This window comes from Eriocheir sinensis, chromosome 8 (genome assembly GCF_024679095.1).
Source record: "Eriocheir sinensis breed Jianghai 21 chromosome 8, ASM2467909v1, whole genome shotgun sequence".
Classification (NCBI taxonomy): domain Eukaryota; kingdom Metazoa; phylum Arthropoda; class Malacostraca; order Decapoda; family Varunidae; genus Eriocheir; species Eriocheir sinensis.
The window spans coordinates 14,842,921-14,859,210 of record NC_066516.1 but is presented as its reverse complement, the minus strand read 5'-3'; the positions used below and the strand labels follow the sequence as shown (position 1 = coordinate 14,859,210).

General features: G+C 50.2%; 1 protein-coding gene across 4 annotated transcripts in view; it reads right to left on the bottom strand.

The window, feature by feature from the left end:
* Positions 1-9,367: 9,367 nt before the first annotated feature.
* Positions 9,368-16,290, bottom strand: part of LOC126995592 (uncharacterized) — an 86,927-nt gene continuing 80,004 nt past the window's right edge. For all 4 annotated transcript variants that reach the window (XM_050855276.1, XM_050855278.1, XM_050855277.1 and 1 more), the window contains 3 exons: positions 15,759-15,891; positions 15,374-15,541; positions 9,368-14,225 (listed from right to left, as the gene is read on the bottom strand). In XM_050855276.1, coding sequence (XP_050711233.1) covers positions 9,976-14,225; positions 15,374-15,541; positions 15,759-15,891 — 4,551 coding nt within the window. In that variant the 3' untranslated portion in view covers positions 9,368-9,975. The remainder of the gene's footprint in view (positions 14,226-15,373; positions 15,542-15,758; positions 15,892-16,290) is intronic.

Below are 16,290 nucleotides of genomic sequence, written 5' to 3'. Positions count from 1 at the left end.
CTTATTTTCCTTCAACTCCTTAGTACTCAGCTGGTTTTCGTCGCATCACTTTTTCAAGCACATATCCTCAATCTGCATGCTTTTCTGCTTCTGATGGTGTAGGGTACGTTCCGAGGTAAAAATATACATAGGGTCAAAATCACCTCCGAACATAAGCCGCGCCGTGACGGCCTTCATTCGCATCGGCTTTTGTTTACTCAAGTCAGGTTCGCCGCGCACCTCAAGCCGTGGCCTTGGGGCTGTGCGTGAGCGGCGAGTCTGACTTGAGTAAACAAAATATGCCAATGTGCTTGAACGCTGTCACGGCGCGGCTTATGTTCGAAGGCGATTTTGACCCTATGCATATTTTTTACCTCGGGACGTACCATATATCATCAGAAGCAGAAAAGCATGCAGATTTAGGATCTGTGCTTAAAAAAGTGATGCGACGAAAACTAGCTGAGTACTAAGGAGTTGAAGGGAAATATGTGCAAGAAAATGTTTACTCCATAGTTCACTTAACTCTGATTTTCGTATGTGTAATTTTACATTATGGTTACAATTTTATTCTAGTGTGATGCAGAATTTTCTCAGGAAGATGATGGTGGTCTCAGTTTTTCGTAAAAATGAATGTTGGGGTCAGGAAACAGGGTGGGAATGAGGTGTGTGAAGTCGTTGATTTGGGCAGACAACGAGGATGGGGCGGGGCTTAATCAGGCTCGAGGAAGGGGCGGAGCTTATCGAGACGTCCAGGATGAGATGCCGTGAACATTTCTATTTATATTTTTTATTCACCAACAATTGCTTCATAGGGTATATAACAAAAAATCCACATCTTATTTTATTTTATTGTAGTAGTTAATAACATACAAAACATCCGAGAGGTCCAAATAAAAAAGCTCATTTCAAAATTTGGTTCTTCACGTTCTATGAGTGACGATAACCTCTATATTTTTTTTTCTTTTTTTTACGTCGCGGCCTATAGCGCCGGTAGGCTTCTTCCCGGTGGGGAGTGATGGTCGGCCCAAGGCTTCTTCCCGGTGGGACCTGATGGTCAGCCCAGTCCGTTCTGGCGCAAGCGAGTGTTTATAGTGGCGCCATCCTGCATTGGCTCATGCTGCCCTCCCGGAGCTCATCTTTAATCCTAGAATCTAGAGTCCGGGTTGATAGGTGGCCTTCTGGACAGCATGTGGGTTGTTTTGAGCCACTCGGCGGCGGCTGTAAAATCCCAGCTTGGTGGCACCGGTCGGGGATTGAACTCGCGTCCTTCTGAACGTGGTGCTGTTACTCTGTCCACTCAGCCACCGTCTATACTTGCTTTGGATGTCATTTTTCACTCTGCTGCAGGGCCAGGGCACAACGGGCACGTGCCCAGGGCCCCGCGCTCTTATGGGCCCTGTACTCATCTAACAATCTATATACTCGTATAGGGCCGTAGTATGCCGTACCCAGGGGAGAGAGGGACCGGGGGTGTCGGACGACCCCCCCCCCCCCCATCTGCTAAAATGTCCACTTTCTGAGAGTCAAAACGAAAACTGGTACCTTTCTGTTGCATTTCTGGAGAACTCAGGATTTTCTATATTTATTTTCAGTATTTAAGTTACGGAATCGTATATTGAATATTATAGCACAAGATTTAGCAGAAAGTGAATTTAAGGGCCGTATTCTTAAATCAAACTTATGTAACCACAGTCCCCACACATCCGATAATGATATTCTTAAACAACCATCGTGCCCGTGGCTACCAGTTCCGACAGTCACGAAGGGTGTATTCTCTGGGACCGTACGTACTTGGTACCGATCAAGGCACCAAATTGTCGGGAGACTTTGTCGGGTCCGTCATCCCTTCTCACAAATATTGTGGGGCGTGTTAATTTGTGCCTGATTTGCATGTTCACAACGTCTTTGAGGGTACAGAAAAGCCTCCTGAACACGATGGTGTATACAGATTTTTCATAAAACGTCAAATAATTCAAGCACGGAACTATTTATAAAAACATTTCACATCCCTCGTTTGCTCCGACGAGCAGACGGGGATGGGTGCGAGGCTATACTGGTTTGCGGCAGTTTGCGGACCTCGTTGCCGTGACAACCCTCGCCTCGCCTTGTTTTTCGTATAGCCACAGAAGCTCCCCTTGGCGCTCTCGCTCTCCCTAGCTTTCTCGCTCCCTATGTGGCCGCGGCCTCATCAGCCAGTGGCATTGTAGAGTGATGCTATAGTTTCCCAATCCTCCTTTTTCTTTTTTATCATTGCATGATCTGTTCTTCTGTCAAGTACTTCTCCTCGGTGTCTCTATCAAGCTCCAGAAGTAGAGCAACTTCATTTTGGGAAGAATATCGCTTAGTTTCCTCCATTGTTGACTTGAACACAGCGCGCAGGGTATCAGGTGCAGTCGGCGTTTTGACCGTCAAAACGTTGAGATGAACCAAACGACAAGGGACATTGTCACCAATTAAATTTTCTCACGCCGCCAGTGTTACCAAATCCCACCAGACATATCCGAGTGTTTAAGAATATGTAGTGTGACAACTCTAACATCAGTGTGCGTGGGGACTCGTTGTCGTTGCCGATTTCGTGAGATTTAAGAATACGGCCGTAAACCTTTACCGGTGAGGTCTTGGGCGTGCACAAAGGCAAGGAAGTCTTCCCTTATTTCCTCTTCGAAGTGCCGAATGATGATAGTGGCTTGCACTAACGGCCATATTCTTAAATCTCACGAAATCGGCAATGACAACGACAGTCCCCACGCACACTAATGTTCGGGTTGTCACACTTTGCATATTCTTAAACACTCGGATTTGTCGGGTGGGATTTGGTAACACTGGCGGCGCGAGAAAATTTAATTGGTAACAATGTTCCTTGTTTGGTTCATCTCAACGTTCTGACGGTCAAAACACCGACTGCACCTGATACCCGTGCGCTGTGTTCAAGTCGACCAGGTGGATTGAGAGGCATGACGCAGTGCTGGTTTTCGTTGAATTTCTGCCTGTCATCGCTGTTTTTCTCTAGGTAGAATTTGACGCCACCGCTGGGCTCCTCATCGCCATACGTGTTCCCCGCTTTCTCGTTGGACTGGTTGTAGTGGAGTGTATATTGGCGCATACTCTCGAGCCGAGCCGAACTCTTCAGAGAAATGATGGCGACCTGGTGTCAGCCTATGCCATGATTTGTGGCATCAAGACCATTTTTGCCAATTTCAGAGCAAATACAGAGAATCATTTCCACGACGTGTTCATGAAAGCGGAAGAGCTTTTGGTCGAGGTGGGGTCATCGCATGACACCATCCCTGTGCCACGACTCTGTGGACGACAGACCCAGCGACCAAATGTTCCGTGCGAGAATGCTGAGGAGTACTACCGCCGGGCGGTGTATATTCCGTTCGTGAACCACGTCTTGACTGAATTGAAGAGTCGGTTCGGCGACGACACAGTGTCTGTCGCACTTTAGCTCAAGCAACTCAAAGGCCCCGAAACGGATGTTGCGTCTGTGCTTCAAGCGGCGAAGCTCTACGAGCTCGACATCGAATCCCTGACACTCGTGAAGGCTCTGGGCATTATCTGTTCTGGTCTTCCAAACTATCAAAGAAGCCCAGGCACACGCCATCACCAGCATGTTCCCCAATCTCGCCATTCTCTTGAAAACTCTGTAGACGCTTCCAGTCTCCAACGCGGAAGCCGAGAGGTTTTTCTCAGCATTGAAAAGGCTGAAAACCTATCTGAGGAGTACCGTCGGCCAAGAGCGCCTGAACGGACTTGCCCTCCTCTGTGTCCACTATGATATCCCCATTTCAGTCGAGAGTTCGGCAAATTCGGCGAAAAAAAAAACGCCGACTACTCTTTGCTTAATGAGTCACTTGTTGAATACTTGGGAATTTTTTAATATATTTCTTTAGATCAGCCAATATTCGCAAATGTGTTACCTCAGTCCCATGTAAAAGAAGCCCTATAAGAATTCTTTTTGATCTTCAGCTATGTCTAATTTTACATATTAACTTTTTTGTAAAGGTTTGGTTTGTAATTTATATATGACCTTTATTATGATCACTCTTGCTGCTTACATATCGAAATAAACGTTTAGTTTTCTTCGAATGCTCGTATGGTGATGATTGAATTGAATTGAAATATTTATTGTTGTAAAATACAACAAAGGGGAATGGCTGGTCTTGCAGACAAACCCCTGACTAGGCTAGTTACAAAAAATAAAAATCTTCATTGAACAAAAATAAAAACATGTTGAGGTTAGTTAACAGAAAAAGGAATTAGAATGTAAATACTGATAATATTCCTGAGTAGGTACACATGCAATTACCTAAATTACCACCTGGCAGCAAACTTTGGGTAGCCTACTCCTTAATTATGTCAGGAACAATGTTTTGATTAATGAACCAGGCGACAAGGGAAGGCACATCACTTATACCCTGTGGACGGTAACAGGCTATGGCAGGACACTCAAGGACATAATGTAGAGTGTGACCTCCCGGCCTGGCGCACACAGCACAAGACTCGGGTTGGGCACCACTCACCTCCCAGCTGTATTTATTCCCTAGTCTAAGACGCATTACAACAAGATCATATAAGGCACTCTTTCTACCGTAGGTGACATTGGTGTCTTGCGAAACATGGACATAGTGGATAGAGCTTGGACTACCCCTCTCATAGCAGCTGGCAATGTCAGAGTCGAGTTCAGATCTGCCTTTTCAATGGTCGGATGTACATTTTGAATTGTTTCTTTCATTTGTCACATATACGTTGATTGCTCGGGAGCTGCGGATTTTAAGCAAAGAACCGCCATCACTATCCATTGGTCTTCACTGTTTTGAGGCTGTCGCTAACTTATGAAATTTTACCATCGGGCCCCCCCCAAATTGATTTTCTGGATCCGCCCCTGGCTGGCAGTACAGCAGGGTGCGGCTGCCGGAGCGGCAAGAATGCCGCCCCGGCCTCGTGTGAATGCACCCATGAGTCAATGTAAAGCTAAACCGTGCGGCATGTGCCGGAGCGGCAAAAACTGCTCGTGTGAAAGGGACCTAAAGGTGATGTGTTATTGTATCTTACATGTGCATATCTATAAATAGTCGTAGTTACATCTCGACTTGTGCACAATATATGGTGAGTCACAATTTGAGAGTTGGTGGTGACTTAACATGCCTACAATGAGCTAGTAAACTGATATGGGGGAGGGTGAAGGTGTGCGGGCTTTGAATTAAGTGAGTTAGTTTCAGTGAAATACATTATAGCTGTCCATATGAGGTCCGGGTTCACGTCAACTCTGGGTAGAGAAAATTGCTCTGCCACTGGTTCACGTGGATTTTTTTTTTTTATTTTTATTTTATTTATTCGGTCGTGTGAACGGTTGCATTAGGATGGATGTAAGAAATCTTGAAAGCGTCAAGTCGGCGGCCTGCCAGTTCAAGAACCAACGAACGGGTCGTGTGAATCAGCCTGTATAACCCTGGGTATAGCCTACTTGCCCTGGGCCACATAAGTAAATTCACGTATAGTCACCACGTTAGAACCAGGGCCAAAGGAATATTCCTTTGGCCCTGATTAGAACCATGTCAAGAAGTCAGGGCCACGTCAACTCATGTTTAAAGTGGACCCTACACGATCAATATTATTGGCACAATACATTGACTCATTTTTATTGTGCAATATTTGTTTCCCCCTACACAGCTTTATATTATTGCGCAATATCGGCAGTCGTGGGAAGGATTTCTAGTAGGGATGGGCAAGTACCGTTAATTTGAGTACCGGTAGCGGTACCCGAAGGAGTATTTTTTTTATCTCTATGACTTCTGATGAAATTCCCAAATAAATATCCTGTAAAGAAAACTCTCTCTCTCTCTCTCTCTCTCTCTCTCTCTCTCTCTCTCTCTCTCTCTCTGAAGTGAATATTTATTTTTTCGAAAAAAAAAATAGCATGTATAGTTATTATGGATGTACTCGATCATAGTCTAATAACAATAACAATATTTATTAGCAACCTAAAAAAGAAAAAGAATCGGACATGAAGAATTATCCAGTAACTCCAATAAATAAATAAAATAATAAAATAATGGAAACGGGAGCTGTGATGGAAACGAAGAGCAGGACAAAATGGTGGGAACTTGGGGAGACGGTCAGCGAGGCAGTGACTCAGCGTCTACAACAGGGCCCATACCGCGTGTTACCACATGGAAGCGGGCGAGCGCCGAGCGTCACTAAGATCCCGGGAAGATGCCGGGAAGAGTCATTATCACTCGGCACTGAGCACTGCCGCTAGTACCGGTACCGTTTGGATCTTAGTGACGCTCGGCGCTCGCCCGCCTCCATGTGGTAACACGCGGTATGGGCCCTGTGTGTAGACGCTGAGTCACTGCCTCGCTGACCGTCTCCCCAAGTTCCCACCATTTTGTCCTGCTTTCCGTTTCCATCACAGCTCCCGTTTCCATTATTTTATTATTTGATTTATTTATTGGAGTTACTGGATAATTCTTCATGTCCGATTCTTTTTCTTTTTTAGGTTGCTAATAAATATTGTTATTGTTATTAGACAGATCGAGTACCCATATCACCGAGATATCCACTCACCGAGTGGTGATCTCTCTCTCTCTCTCTCTCTCTCTCTCTCTCTCTCTCTCTCTCTCTCTCTCTCTCTGAATGAAGTGAATATTTATTTTTTCGATAAAAAAATAGCATGTATAGTTATTATGGATGTACTCGATCATAGTCTAATAACAATAACAATATTTAGTAGCAACCTAAAAAAAAATCGGACATGAAGAATTATCAATGAATCCAATAAATAAATCCGAGCAATCTGGTACCGGTACCGTTAGTACCGGTACTGGTACCGGTACCTGCCCACCCCTAATTTCTAGTATGAATGGTCGACCATCTTTCTTGCCAGCCATATGTCGACGGTGTGAAGGCAGGAAACACACTGATAGGAGATTGCGCAATATTACCCTCACACTACTCAATATATTCGTATTGTGCAATAAAATATCAAACTCTTTTTGATGTCTTCAATATATTGTGTCATTCTTCAATACCGCCCCTTCACTGTAAATAATATTGTACAATACAGAATATTGCGCAATAATATTGATCGTCACCCGATGAAGCCCATGGTCCCTCCGTGGAGACAAAATCTTTAAACAACAACCATTTCGTTTAGCAAGATGGCCAGCCACCCAACCATTGCGACACTCCAGCAACTTGATGCAGACGGTCTCTATGAGGCAACAGCTTAAAGCAGAAACTGACTGCCCTTCAACGGTCTAGGGGATTTTTGCTGGTGTGAGGGCCTTTTCAGCTTTCGTGTATACAGCCCCAGAAGAACACGTTTTAAGTCGTGTTTTTCCCTAATTGTCAGCCTGAGCTAGGATATAATGCAGGTTGACGTTGGTCCGTAACACCAGAGAGGAACCTCCATGCTTCATGCAAGAGTTAACCAGCATCTTCATTCTTCCATCCATTTTGCTCGTTAACTCTGTAGCAGCCTTCTTGAATCTGTGTTTAGCAATGGGAAGCTGGAAAAGCACCTGACAAATGCCTTTCCAACCGGACAAAACTAGAGAAAATTAATGCAAACTCCTCCGCTTTACCTGACCACACTATCTCATCACACATAAACACTCCAAAACACTCAGTGGTATCAATCCAGTCACACATATACTTGGCTCCATGCTCGGTGCGGGACCCTTCTTTACACAAGCAGAAACGCTGATAAATTAGAAAGAATTAACACTAAGGCAGCTAAATTTATATCTCAATCACTCCCAAACCTATCAAACAAGATACCCAAGGATCACCTTCGCACACGCAAACTGGCACGTTTCCAACATCAATAGCTCTACCTAGTAAAGATGTAAGCCTTGGTTAGTACTGTAAATTGTAATGATGAGAACATTGACGATTCGCAGGAGACTGACTGAGAGATGGGAGCCCAGCAAAATTATCTGCTTTTCGTACAACTAAATTAATAAACTACCAAAAAGACCGTGCCCTCGAATGTGCTTATCCCTCGCCCTCCTGTCCATTTCCGACAAGTCCAATTCTTCCCTTCCTTCTCTTCCTCCATGGCCACGTAGCCTTTTTCCCTTCCCCTACCGTTCAAAAATTACTTCCTATCTTTAGCCCTCCCACAGCTGGGCACGATAACAGAAAACCTTATTCCCGATAACCGATAACTGATAATGGAAAACCTTATCGGCGATAACCGATATTCGTTAACTGGAAACACAAATATAGGCGATAACCGATAACCGATACCCGATATTAATCCACAATTCCGATAGCGATAAGTCCGATAGGCGAAAATGATACTGTATTATTTCCAATAAAAAAAAAACATAGATGAATTCAAATTTTCATTACTTGTATTTCAGAAAACTTACAAAACCTGAAAACCACAAGTTGACACGTACCTATGGACGGTAATACTAGAAACGCCTGAACCGTGTTGTGTTATTTGGCGTCCCCACCGTCAAATGTTGGCGCTTTTGTGTACAAACACTGGTCTCTCGTGAACTGTGCATGCTCAGACCAGCAAGCGTAGACCTGTACGGTCTCACAAAGCTTTTTAACCGTAATTAAGAGTTGCTGGAAGGCTGAATCAGACATACAGTACCACTCCCACCATCCCCGCTGTTTCTAGAACGACACTCTGTGCGAGTTGTATTTATATGTACAGAGTGCCGTTTTAGAAACAGCGAGGATGGTGGTACTCTATGTCTTAATGTGTTAAAAAGCTTTGTGAGACTCTATAGGGCTACACTTACTGGTATGAACATGCGTAGTTCACGAGAGACCAGTATTTGTAAACAAAAGCGCCAACATTTGACGATGGGACACCAAATAACACAACACCGGGTGCCTTCAATACCATGGCATGCTCACAAACGAATATGGAATATCAAATTTGAGGCAGTGAATAATAATCTTTGGGGGCAAAGTTAAATGATTTTTCTTTTTGATATATTGATTTTTGAGTCTTACATAAAAAAAAAAATAACCTAATGTTTTAATGGTGATGATCAAAGTATGAAATATCTTCACTGAAGATATTTCATACCCCTTAGTTTTTTCATACAACACCGGGCGCCCGGGCCACGTGTAGGGAGGAGACAACGTTTTTTTTCAGAGTCGGAAAAAAGTAGCGATTATCGGCAGTTTGGTTACAAAAGTAACGAAGATACCGATATATCTTTAAATAAGTAGCGGATGGCCGATAACCAGATTTTGTTATCAGCGATAAAGTATCGCGATAACTTATCGCGATAACGCCCAGCTATGAGCCCTCCCACCATTGCTGGCTCACAGCTCAGTTCTGCACTTCATCCCTTTCCATTAGCCCACTCTCAGCCTCAATTACACTGCGAGTATGAATGAATAAAATAGAAGATAGGTTTTGAGCATCTTTATTTCAACAAAAATAACATTTCTGACATGTAATGATGTGAGAGATGGGCGGCGGCGCCGGGCAAGCCGCCAGCCGCCGCCCTCAACAAGTGGAAGGAAGGTCTGTACAATGCGGACCGGCCCACACCGGCTGGCGGGGCCTTGGAATGAACTTGTCTGAATATAGCAGCGGGTGGGCGCCGTCCGTGCCCCGGGGGACAGCTTTGTTCACGGGGAGGGTCTGTGTGGGCACTGCCGGGTCGCCGCCACCGCCGCCACTGCCACCGCCGCTCCAGAGGCCGGCGGTGCAGTGGTGAAATGGCAATCTTGTCACCACAGTCTGTAATGATTCATAAATATCTCATGAAGGAGAATGGGCGTGACGGAAGGGCAAGGGTCGCGGGCGTGAGGCGTGGGGCGCGGCAGCGGCTGCAGCGGCGGCGGTCCCTCCCCTATGGAGCCTGAGTATTAACACATACCACCTACTTACTCCTATATACACACACAGATGGGTAGCTTTGTACACCAGAGTGCGGCGTGACAACACTAGTCCACAAAACAGATCACAGATAACACTTATCACGGCTGTCTCGTCCGGTCCTCCGGGCTGGCTCAGTCATCGTCGCTGACTGGCTCAACATTGGGCTCGTACCCCTGGGGGAGACGCCCCCCGCTGCCGCTGCTGCTGGTAGTAGTGACGGTGGTAGTGGAGGGCGGCACCCCGGGGCCCCCCACACCTTGACCCCCGTGACCCCGGAACCCGGAGTAGGGGTAGGGGGGGTACTGGTTCCCCGGGCCCCCGCCCCCTGATGAATACCGCTCTCCCGCCTCCCCCGCCTTGGATCCCACCTTCCCCGGCCCCCCGGCATCACCTGCCTTGGAGGTGGGTGGATGGTCACGCGGCGACTCGTCTATCACCATTTCACCAGACTGAGGCGAGTCAGCGTCGGCCACGTCATCCCGGGGTGGAGGGGGTGGCTGCTCCTCCCGCCGCTCCTTGGCCACATCGCCCCCGGTGGAGCGTGGACGGGATGGCGGCCGCTGCTCCGTACCATCGGGCCGCGGTCGCTTTCTGGCTTGATCGTCAACATCGGAGTGGGCATTGGTCTGCGGTGCTGACGGCTGCGAGGCCGGCGTGCCTGAACGGGGGTGGCGGTCCTCATGGCCCAGCTTTTCACCGTCCTGGGAGTCCGGCGTTCGCATCACCTCAGCAATTTTGCAGCGAACGTACTCAAACATTTCCTTGGAGGCGGCTCCCCGCTTCTGAAAGTTCCAGGGGGTGTTTATCTCACTGTGGTTGGGGTCTGAGTTTGGAGGGGCGGTAGAGGTTGGGGGAGAAATGGGCTCCACCGGAAAGCTGCCAGCCGGGGCGGCAGGTGGTGTACGCAGTTTGTGGTCAGGCCGCGGCGAGACTGGCTGGGCAATGCGAATGATCTGCCGCTCATCAGGGGCAAGGTGCTGTGCCGAGAGGTGGTGGGTGGAGGAAGGGGCAGATGTGGGTGGAGGGCGATGGGGAGAGCGCGATTCTATCCTGTCCTTAGCCTCCTTATCCATACTGCCACGCATCTTCCAGTGGTCATAGCTCAACTGGGAGACCGTAACGGCGGGAGGGCCCCCCGAGGAGACTATTGGACGACCATCGGTCCTCAAGATCTCAAAGGGCGGCCTGCTGTAGGTGACGTGAGAGGTGGACAACTTGCGTCCATCCCCGCTGGAGAACTCCCGGTGAATGATTTGGTCCATGTGGGCCTGGATGGACTTGGGGCCGGGGTGGTGGGGTGGCGCATGCAAGGAGACATTGAGGCCATCCTTGTGGTTCATGGGGCGAGGCTCAGGGCCATCCTCCACTGTCACCACCTCCTTTACTTTGGGCGGGGGCTGGGGGGGCCCGGCAGGGGATCTGACCCGCTTGTCTAACTCCACCACCTGCAGGCCCCCACCTTCCCCCTCCCTCCTGAAGCAGGTACGCTGCTCCCCACCACCACCCCCACTTCCACCACCACCACCACCACCACCCCCACCAACACTGCCGCCACCGCCACCCCCACCGTCACTAACGCCACCACCACCTCCACCACCACTATTGCCTCCACCACCACTACCACCACCGCCAGTACCTCCGCCACCAGTGTTACTGCCGCCTCCACTGCCAGTAGTGCCACCACTGCTGCCACCACCGCCACTGCCGCTGCCACCGCCACTGCCATCAGCAGTGTCATTGTTTATCTGGTGTGTGATGATGGCATCAATCAGGTTGGCAGCAGTCAGAGTCTCGCTGTGGGTGCCCCCCCTTGGCTTGGGCGGCACTGGTTTGGGTGGCTCCTCCTTCTTGAAGCAAACTGGAATGCCCTTGGCAGCATCACTCTCCAGGTCAGGCTTGGGCTCCAGACCCTTGGATATCAATCGCTGCCGGTCAAACGCCTCGGCAGTTCTCTGATCGATAAAGAACCTACGGTCATCACCCTGTGGCGGCAGCGGCGGTGGTATGCGCGAGTCATGTGGTGGTGGCCGCACATCGTGCTTGTTATGGGTGGTGCGTACAGTCCGGTTCATGTTGTCCGTCAACTGTTGCTCAAAGCCCTCTAACTGTGGTGCATCGTGGTGACGCCCATCCCGCCGAACATCCACCACTGACGAGTAAGGGGCTCCGCCACCACCGCCGCCACCACGCTGTGCCACTGCTGTGTCTACCAATGCCTTGAAGTTTTCCGAGCCAGGAGTGGTGATGTGCATTGGGGAATAGCACCCGGGGTCAGTGCGGGGTGAGGCGCTCTTCGGGGAATTGTGGGGTGGTGGCTTGCTGGGGGGCCGCCGCTGAATTACCGCCACCCGAGGTGGGGGCGTTGGGGTGGATACGCCAGGAGATCGGAATTCGTGTGGGGAAGGGGCAGGCTCGGAAGTGGGAGGTGTTGGGGTGGCGTCACGCGCTGAAGCAGGGGACGGCGGCGGCCGGGAAATGCGATCTTGTGAGATGTACACAGGAGCAGAGGAGGGCTGGGAGGGTAGTTGGTAGGACCCATGTGGGGTGCTACTGGTGCTGAAGTACACATTGCGGTGGTCTGAGACACGGGGGTCCACGAGGCGGTGGTCCAGGTTCCGTAAATCTATGCGGGGGTCCAGGTTCCGGTGATCGAGGCTTCGCAGGTCCAGACTGCGCGGGTCTACTGAGCGGATGTCAATGGTGCGAGGATCCATGATACGGTTCACAGTGGTGCCACCAGGCAAGCTACGATGGTCCCTGGGGTCCTGCTGTGGGCTGGGGTCCCTACCTCGGGGTGACACGCGAGGGTCCTTCTCAGTGACACGCCTATTCATCTGCTGTGAAGTCAGGTAATCGTTCGCAATGAGCTGCCGCTGCGAGTCTGTATAGGGGGGTCGCGTACTGTAGTGGTAGGTGGGGTAGGCGTAGGTGGTGGTGGGGGGTGCCGTGGAGCTGGGGGGGCGGGGGCCACGATACATGTGGTCCCTGTCATACTGGGAAGTGAGGGCAGGGCGCGGGATGATCTCCACACCGCTGCCGGGGCGAGGCTCAAACACCACGTCCTTGTAGGGGTTGTTGGACACCGAGGAGCGCTTGGGATCGTGGTGGATGGGCGTACCCTGTGTGATGGAGCCGCCCTCCTTCCCAAGGCTGGACTTGGTTATCAATTCGAAGCGGCCAGACTGGGAGATGGGCACAGACACAGTGGGTGGTGGGTTGACAGGGGTGCCTTGCGTGATGGACCCAACATGCATGGGGCCACCAGACTTGTCTGGCTTGAGTGGGATTCTGGAGGGGGTGGTGACGGGCTGTGGTGATGGGTGTTGCGTGCGCACCGAGGTGAGGGGTGGCGGTGGAGCCATGCTGACCTTGGGCTTGGAGGGCTGCTGGGTATGTGGCGGCCGCACAGGGGCGGCGTACACAAGCGACGTGGCCACAGAGGCCCCGCTGGTCATGATGGAGGGCGGCGGCTGGTGCGCGAGGCTGCGGCTTTCTGGGATAAAAGCTGAAGGTGACTTGTTCCGCGGGTCAACGAGAGGCCAAGGCTCATGAGGCGGCTTGCTGTAGCTGGCGTTGAGGTGTGCCCGGGGTGGCGGGTCCTTACTGGTGATGGTTACCTCGGCACCGCCACGCACCGTCATGGCGGGCAATTCCCGTGACACTGAGGAGGGTGGCGGTGGCGGCTGATGGAACTGTGGCGGGGGGTGCTGGGAGTGTTGCAGCGGGGGTGGGGGAGGGTGCTGCGTATGCTGGGGCTGCGGTTGCGCCTGCTGCTGCTGTGGAGGCGTGCGGCTACGCTTGCGAATACTGAGGTCTAGACCTTCACTCTGGACGTCCTGTTGGAGGTAGGTGGAGGTGTCAGGCAGCCCGGCGCGGGGGTCATTGTAGCGGCCAGGCACAGAGAGCCGCTGCTCACGATGCTGATGCTGGTACTCAAGGTTGCTGGGAGAAGGCTGCGGCTGCACCTGGCGCCCCGGTGTCGCTCTCAGGATGGATTGTATGGTTGGTGGGGACTTGGTGGGAGGGTTTGGCAGCTTGTCCTTCAGACTATTTTCAATGGTGAAGAAGATCAGGTCACGCACATTGCCCGAGGAGTTGTTGCCATCCTGCAGCGGCGGGGCACCCTTGGTAGCAGGAGGTGGCAATGGCGGCGGGTGCTGCAGTTTGGCAGTTGTGGCAGGTGTTGGCCGCCGTTCCCCAGGGTGGGGTATGTGCTGAACGTCGGGGGAGTCCCAGCCCACGCCACTCTGGCCCTCATCCGCACTGGCCGTCGCTGAGGAGTCGTTGTCTTCCCGCACACTGGCTGGTGGTTGACTCACGGCAGGCGGCAACGGCTCCTTCATTACACCATCCGCCAGCCCGGAGGCCTCCCGCTTCTCCGCTGAAATGCACAAATATACACAATTACACACACACACCCTCTCTTCCTCTCATCTATATCCCCATTTTTATCTTATGATGAAGGAAATGAAAGGTTTCTTTCCCTCCCAAAAGAGATCAATCATGATGATTGTGAGTCAGAGCACCTCCTCATCCTCCCCCTTAAGTCATCATATGATCATTATCATTGTAGTATACAACAAAAGGCAGTGACTGAGTTGTCAGTGTGATGATCCAGTCTCGCCTGTCGCTACGAGTTGATCATATTCAGCCAACATAGAGTGACTGAAGACAACCCACATGTTGTCTTAACCTAGACTTTTGCAAAACTCTCTCAAGAGGATTGTATGGAGCTCCAAGGGGGCAGCATGAGCCGAGCAAGAATGGCACCACCATAAACTACTTGCCTGCACCACTTACAGGCTTTAGTTGACCAAGAAGCTCAGGAACCTTCATCTATTCTATCCTGTCCTAACAAACATATAGTACTAATAGTAGCAGTAGTAAACAGACATCCTTGCCATAGACCGCCAGGTCTTCTGGTGTCTGTTCTTCCTATGTATTCCTATGTATCAAGCAACCCTGAAGGCACTATGAGCCAGAGTGAATGTAAATATAAACTTTCACAAGTCCCTTTCCTTTCCTTCCATGATCAGTGTCACTCAGTTACTGTGCACTTAGACCCACCAATCATCACTATTGTCTTCCCTTTCCTCCTGTACCATGCACAGTGATGCCCTCCACATAAAAAATACCTACCAAGCATCCATAAGTTCCTTCCCTCCCTTTCTCTCATGGTCAGCAAAAGTTGGAAAGTTTTGTACAGTCGGCGCAACATCTGTGGTCATATGCCGGAGAGAGACAGAAGGGGAAGGAATTATAGAAGGGAACAGATCCCAGGAGATGGGACACAACCCCCGATTAATACCTGGTACCCATTCACTGCTGGGTGAACAGGGGCGTAGGGTATCAGAAAAGCCACCCAAATTTTTCCATTCCGCCCGGGAATCGAACCCGGGCTCTCTCTCTTGTGGGCTAAGTGTCATGGTCAGCAACCTCCTGCCCATGGGAACTTAAAACAGACCCAGCAAGCATCACTAATCCTCTTCCTTTCCTCCCCTCCACTGGTAACCACTGCCTTCAACTCACCATCAATATTGTTGGGGTGGGCAGGACCCGGGGACGGAGCGGAGGCGGTGTCGGAGGCAGAGTCTGGGCCAGGGGGAGGTGGGGGCACAGTGCCGTCCTCATCACAGCTTGAAGTGGATGACCCGCTCTCCTCCTCATCTGTTACGGTGGGTGGCCCATCACCTTTCCCTGAAGACAGAGAAGATAGTGTTGGGGGTCAAATATGGTAAAGACGAACAAAGGCACAATTTAATCAATACACCTAAAAAACATTCTCATACACACTAAAAATAAGGTAGCTGATGTTCCAAACTTTTAAAATTGCAATTCAGAAAACATTAACAAAGTCATAATAATTCTTAGGTTTGAACAAATGAGAAAGAGACCCTCCAACCCCCTTCCTTACCTCTGGACTTGCGGTATTCAGCCACAACATCATCATACTTGTACTTCTTCTTAAAGTTGAAGTAGAAGCTCTTGCACTGTCCCTCTGTCTTGTTGGGGAGGCGCTCAGCAACCTTGGACCAGTGGCACCCGACCTGCACCAAGCCAAGACAACAAGGATCAACGGGAGGAAAAGATTAAATACACTACAACGCCACCCAACACCACACCAGTCTGCCATCCATCCGCACCCCACACCTCAACCTGCTACTCCACTCCACCCTACCCCACCCCACCCCACACCTTACCCTGCCAATCTCACCACACCAAATCAAACACCTTAGCCTCCCATAACTCACCAGGCCATACCACACTGCACCTTAGCTCATCACCACACCATACAGCACCACACCTTATTCTACTGACGCACAACTCAGCATACTCAGCCTGCCACACCACACCACACAACACCTTGGCCTGTCACACCACATCTTAGCCTGCCACATCACATCACACCACAGATCACCATGGCAGTCATACCACATCTCAGCCTA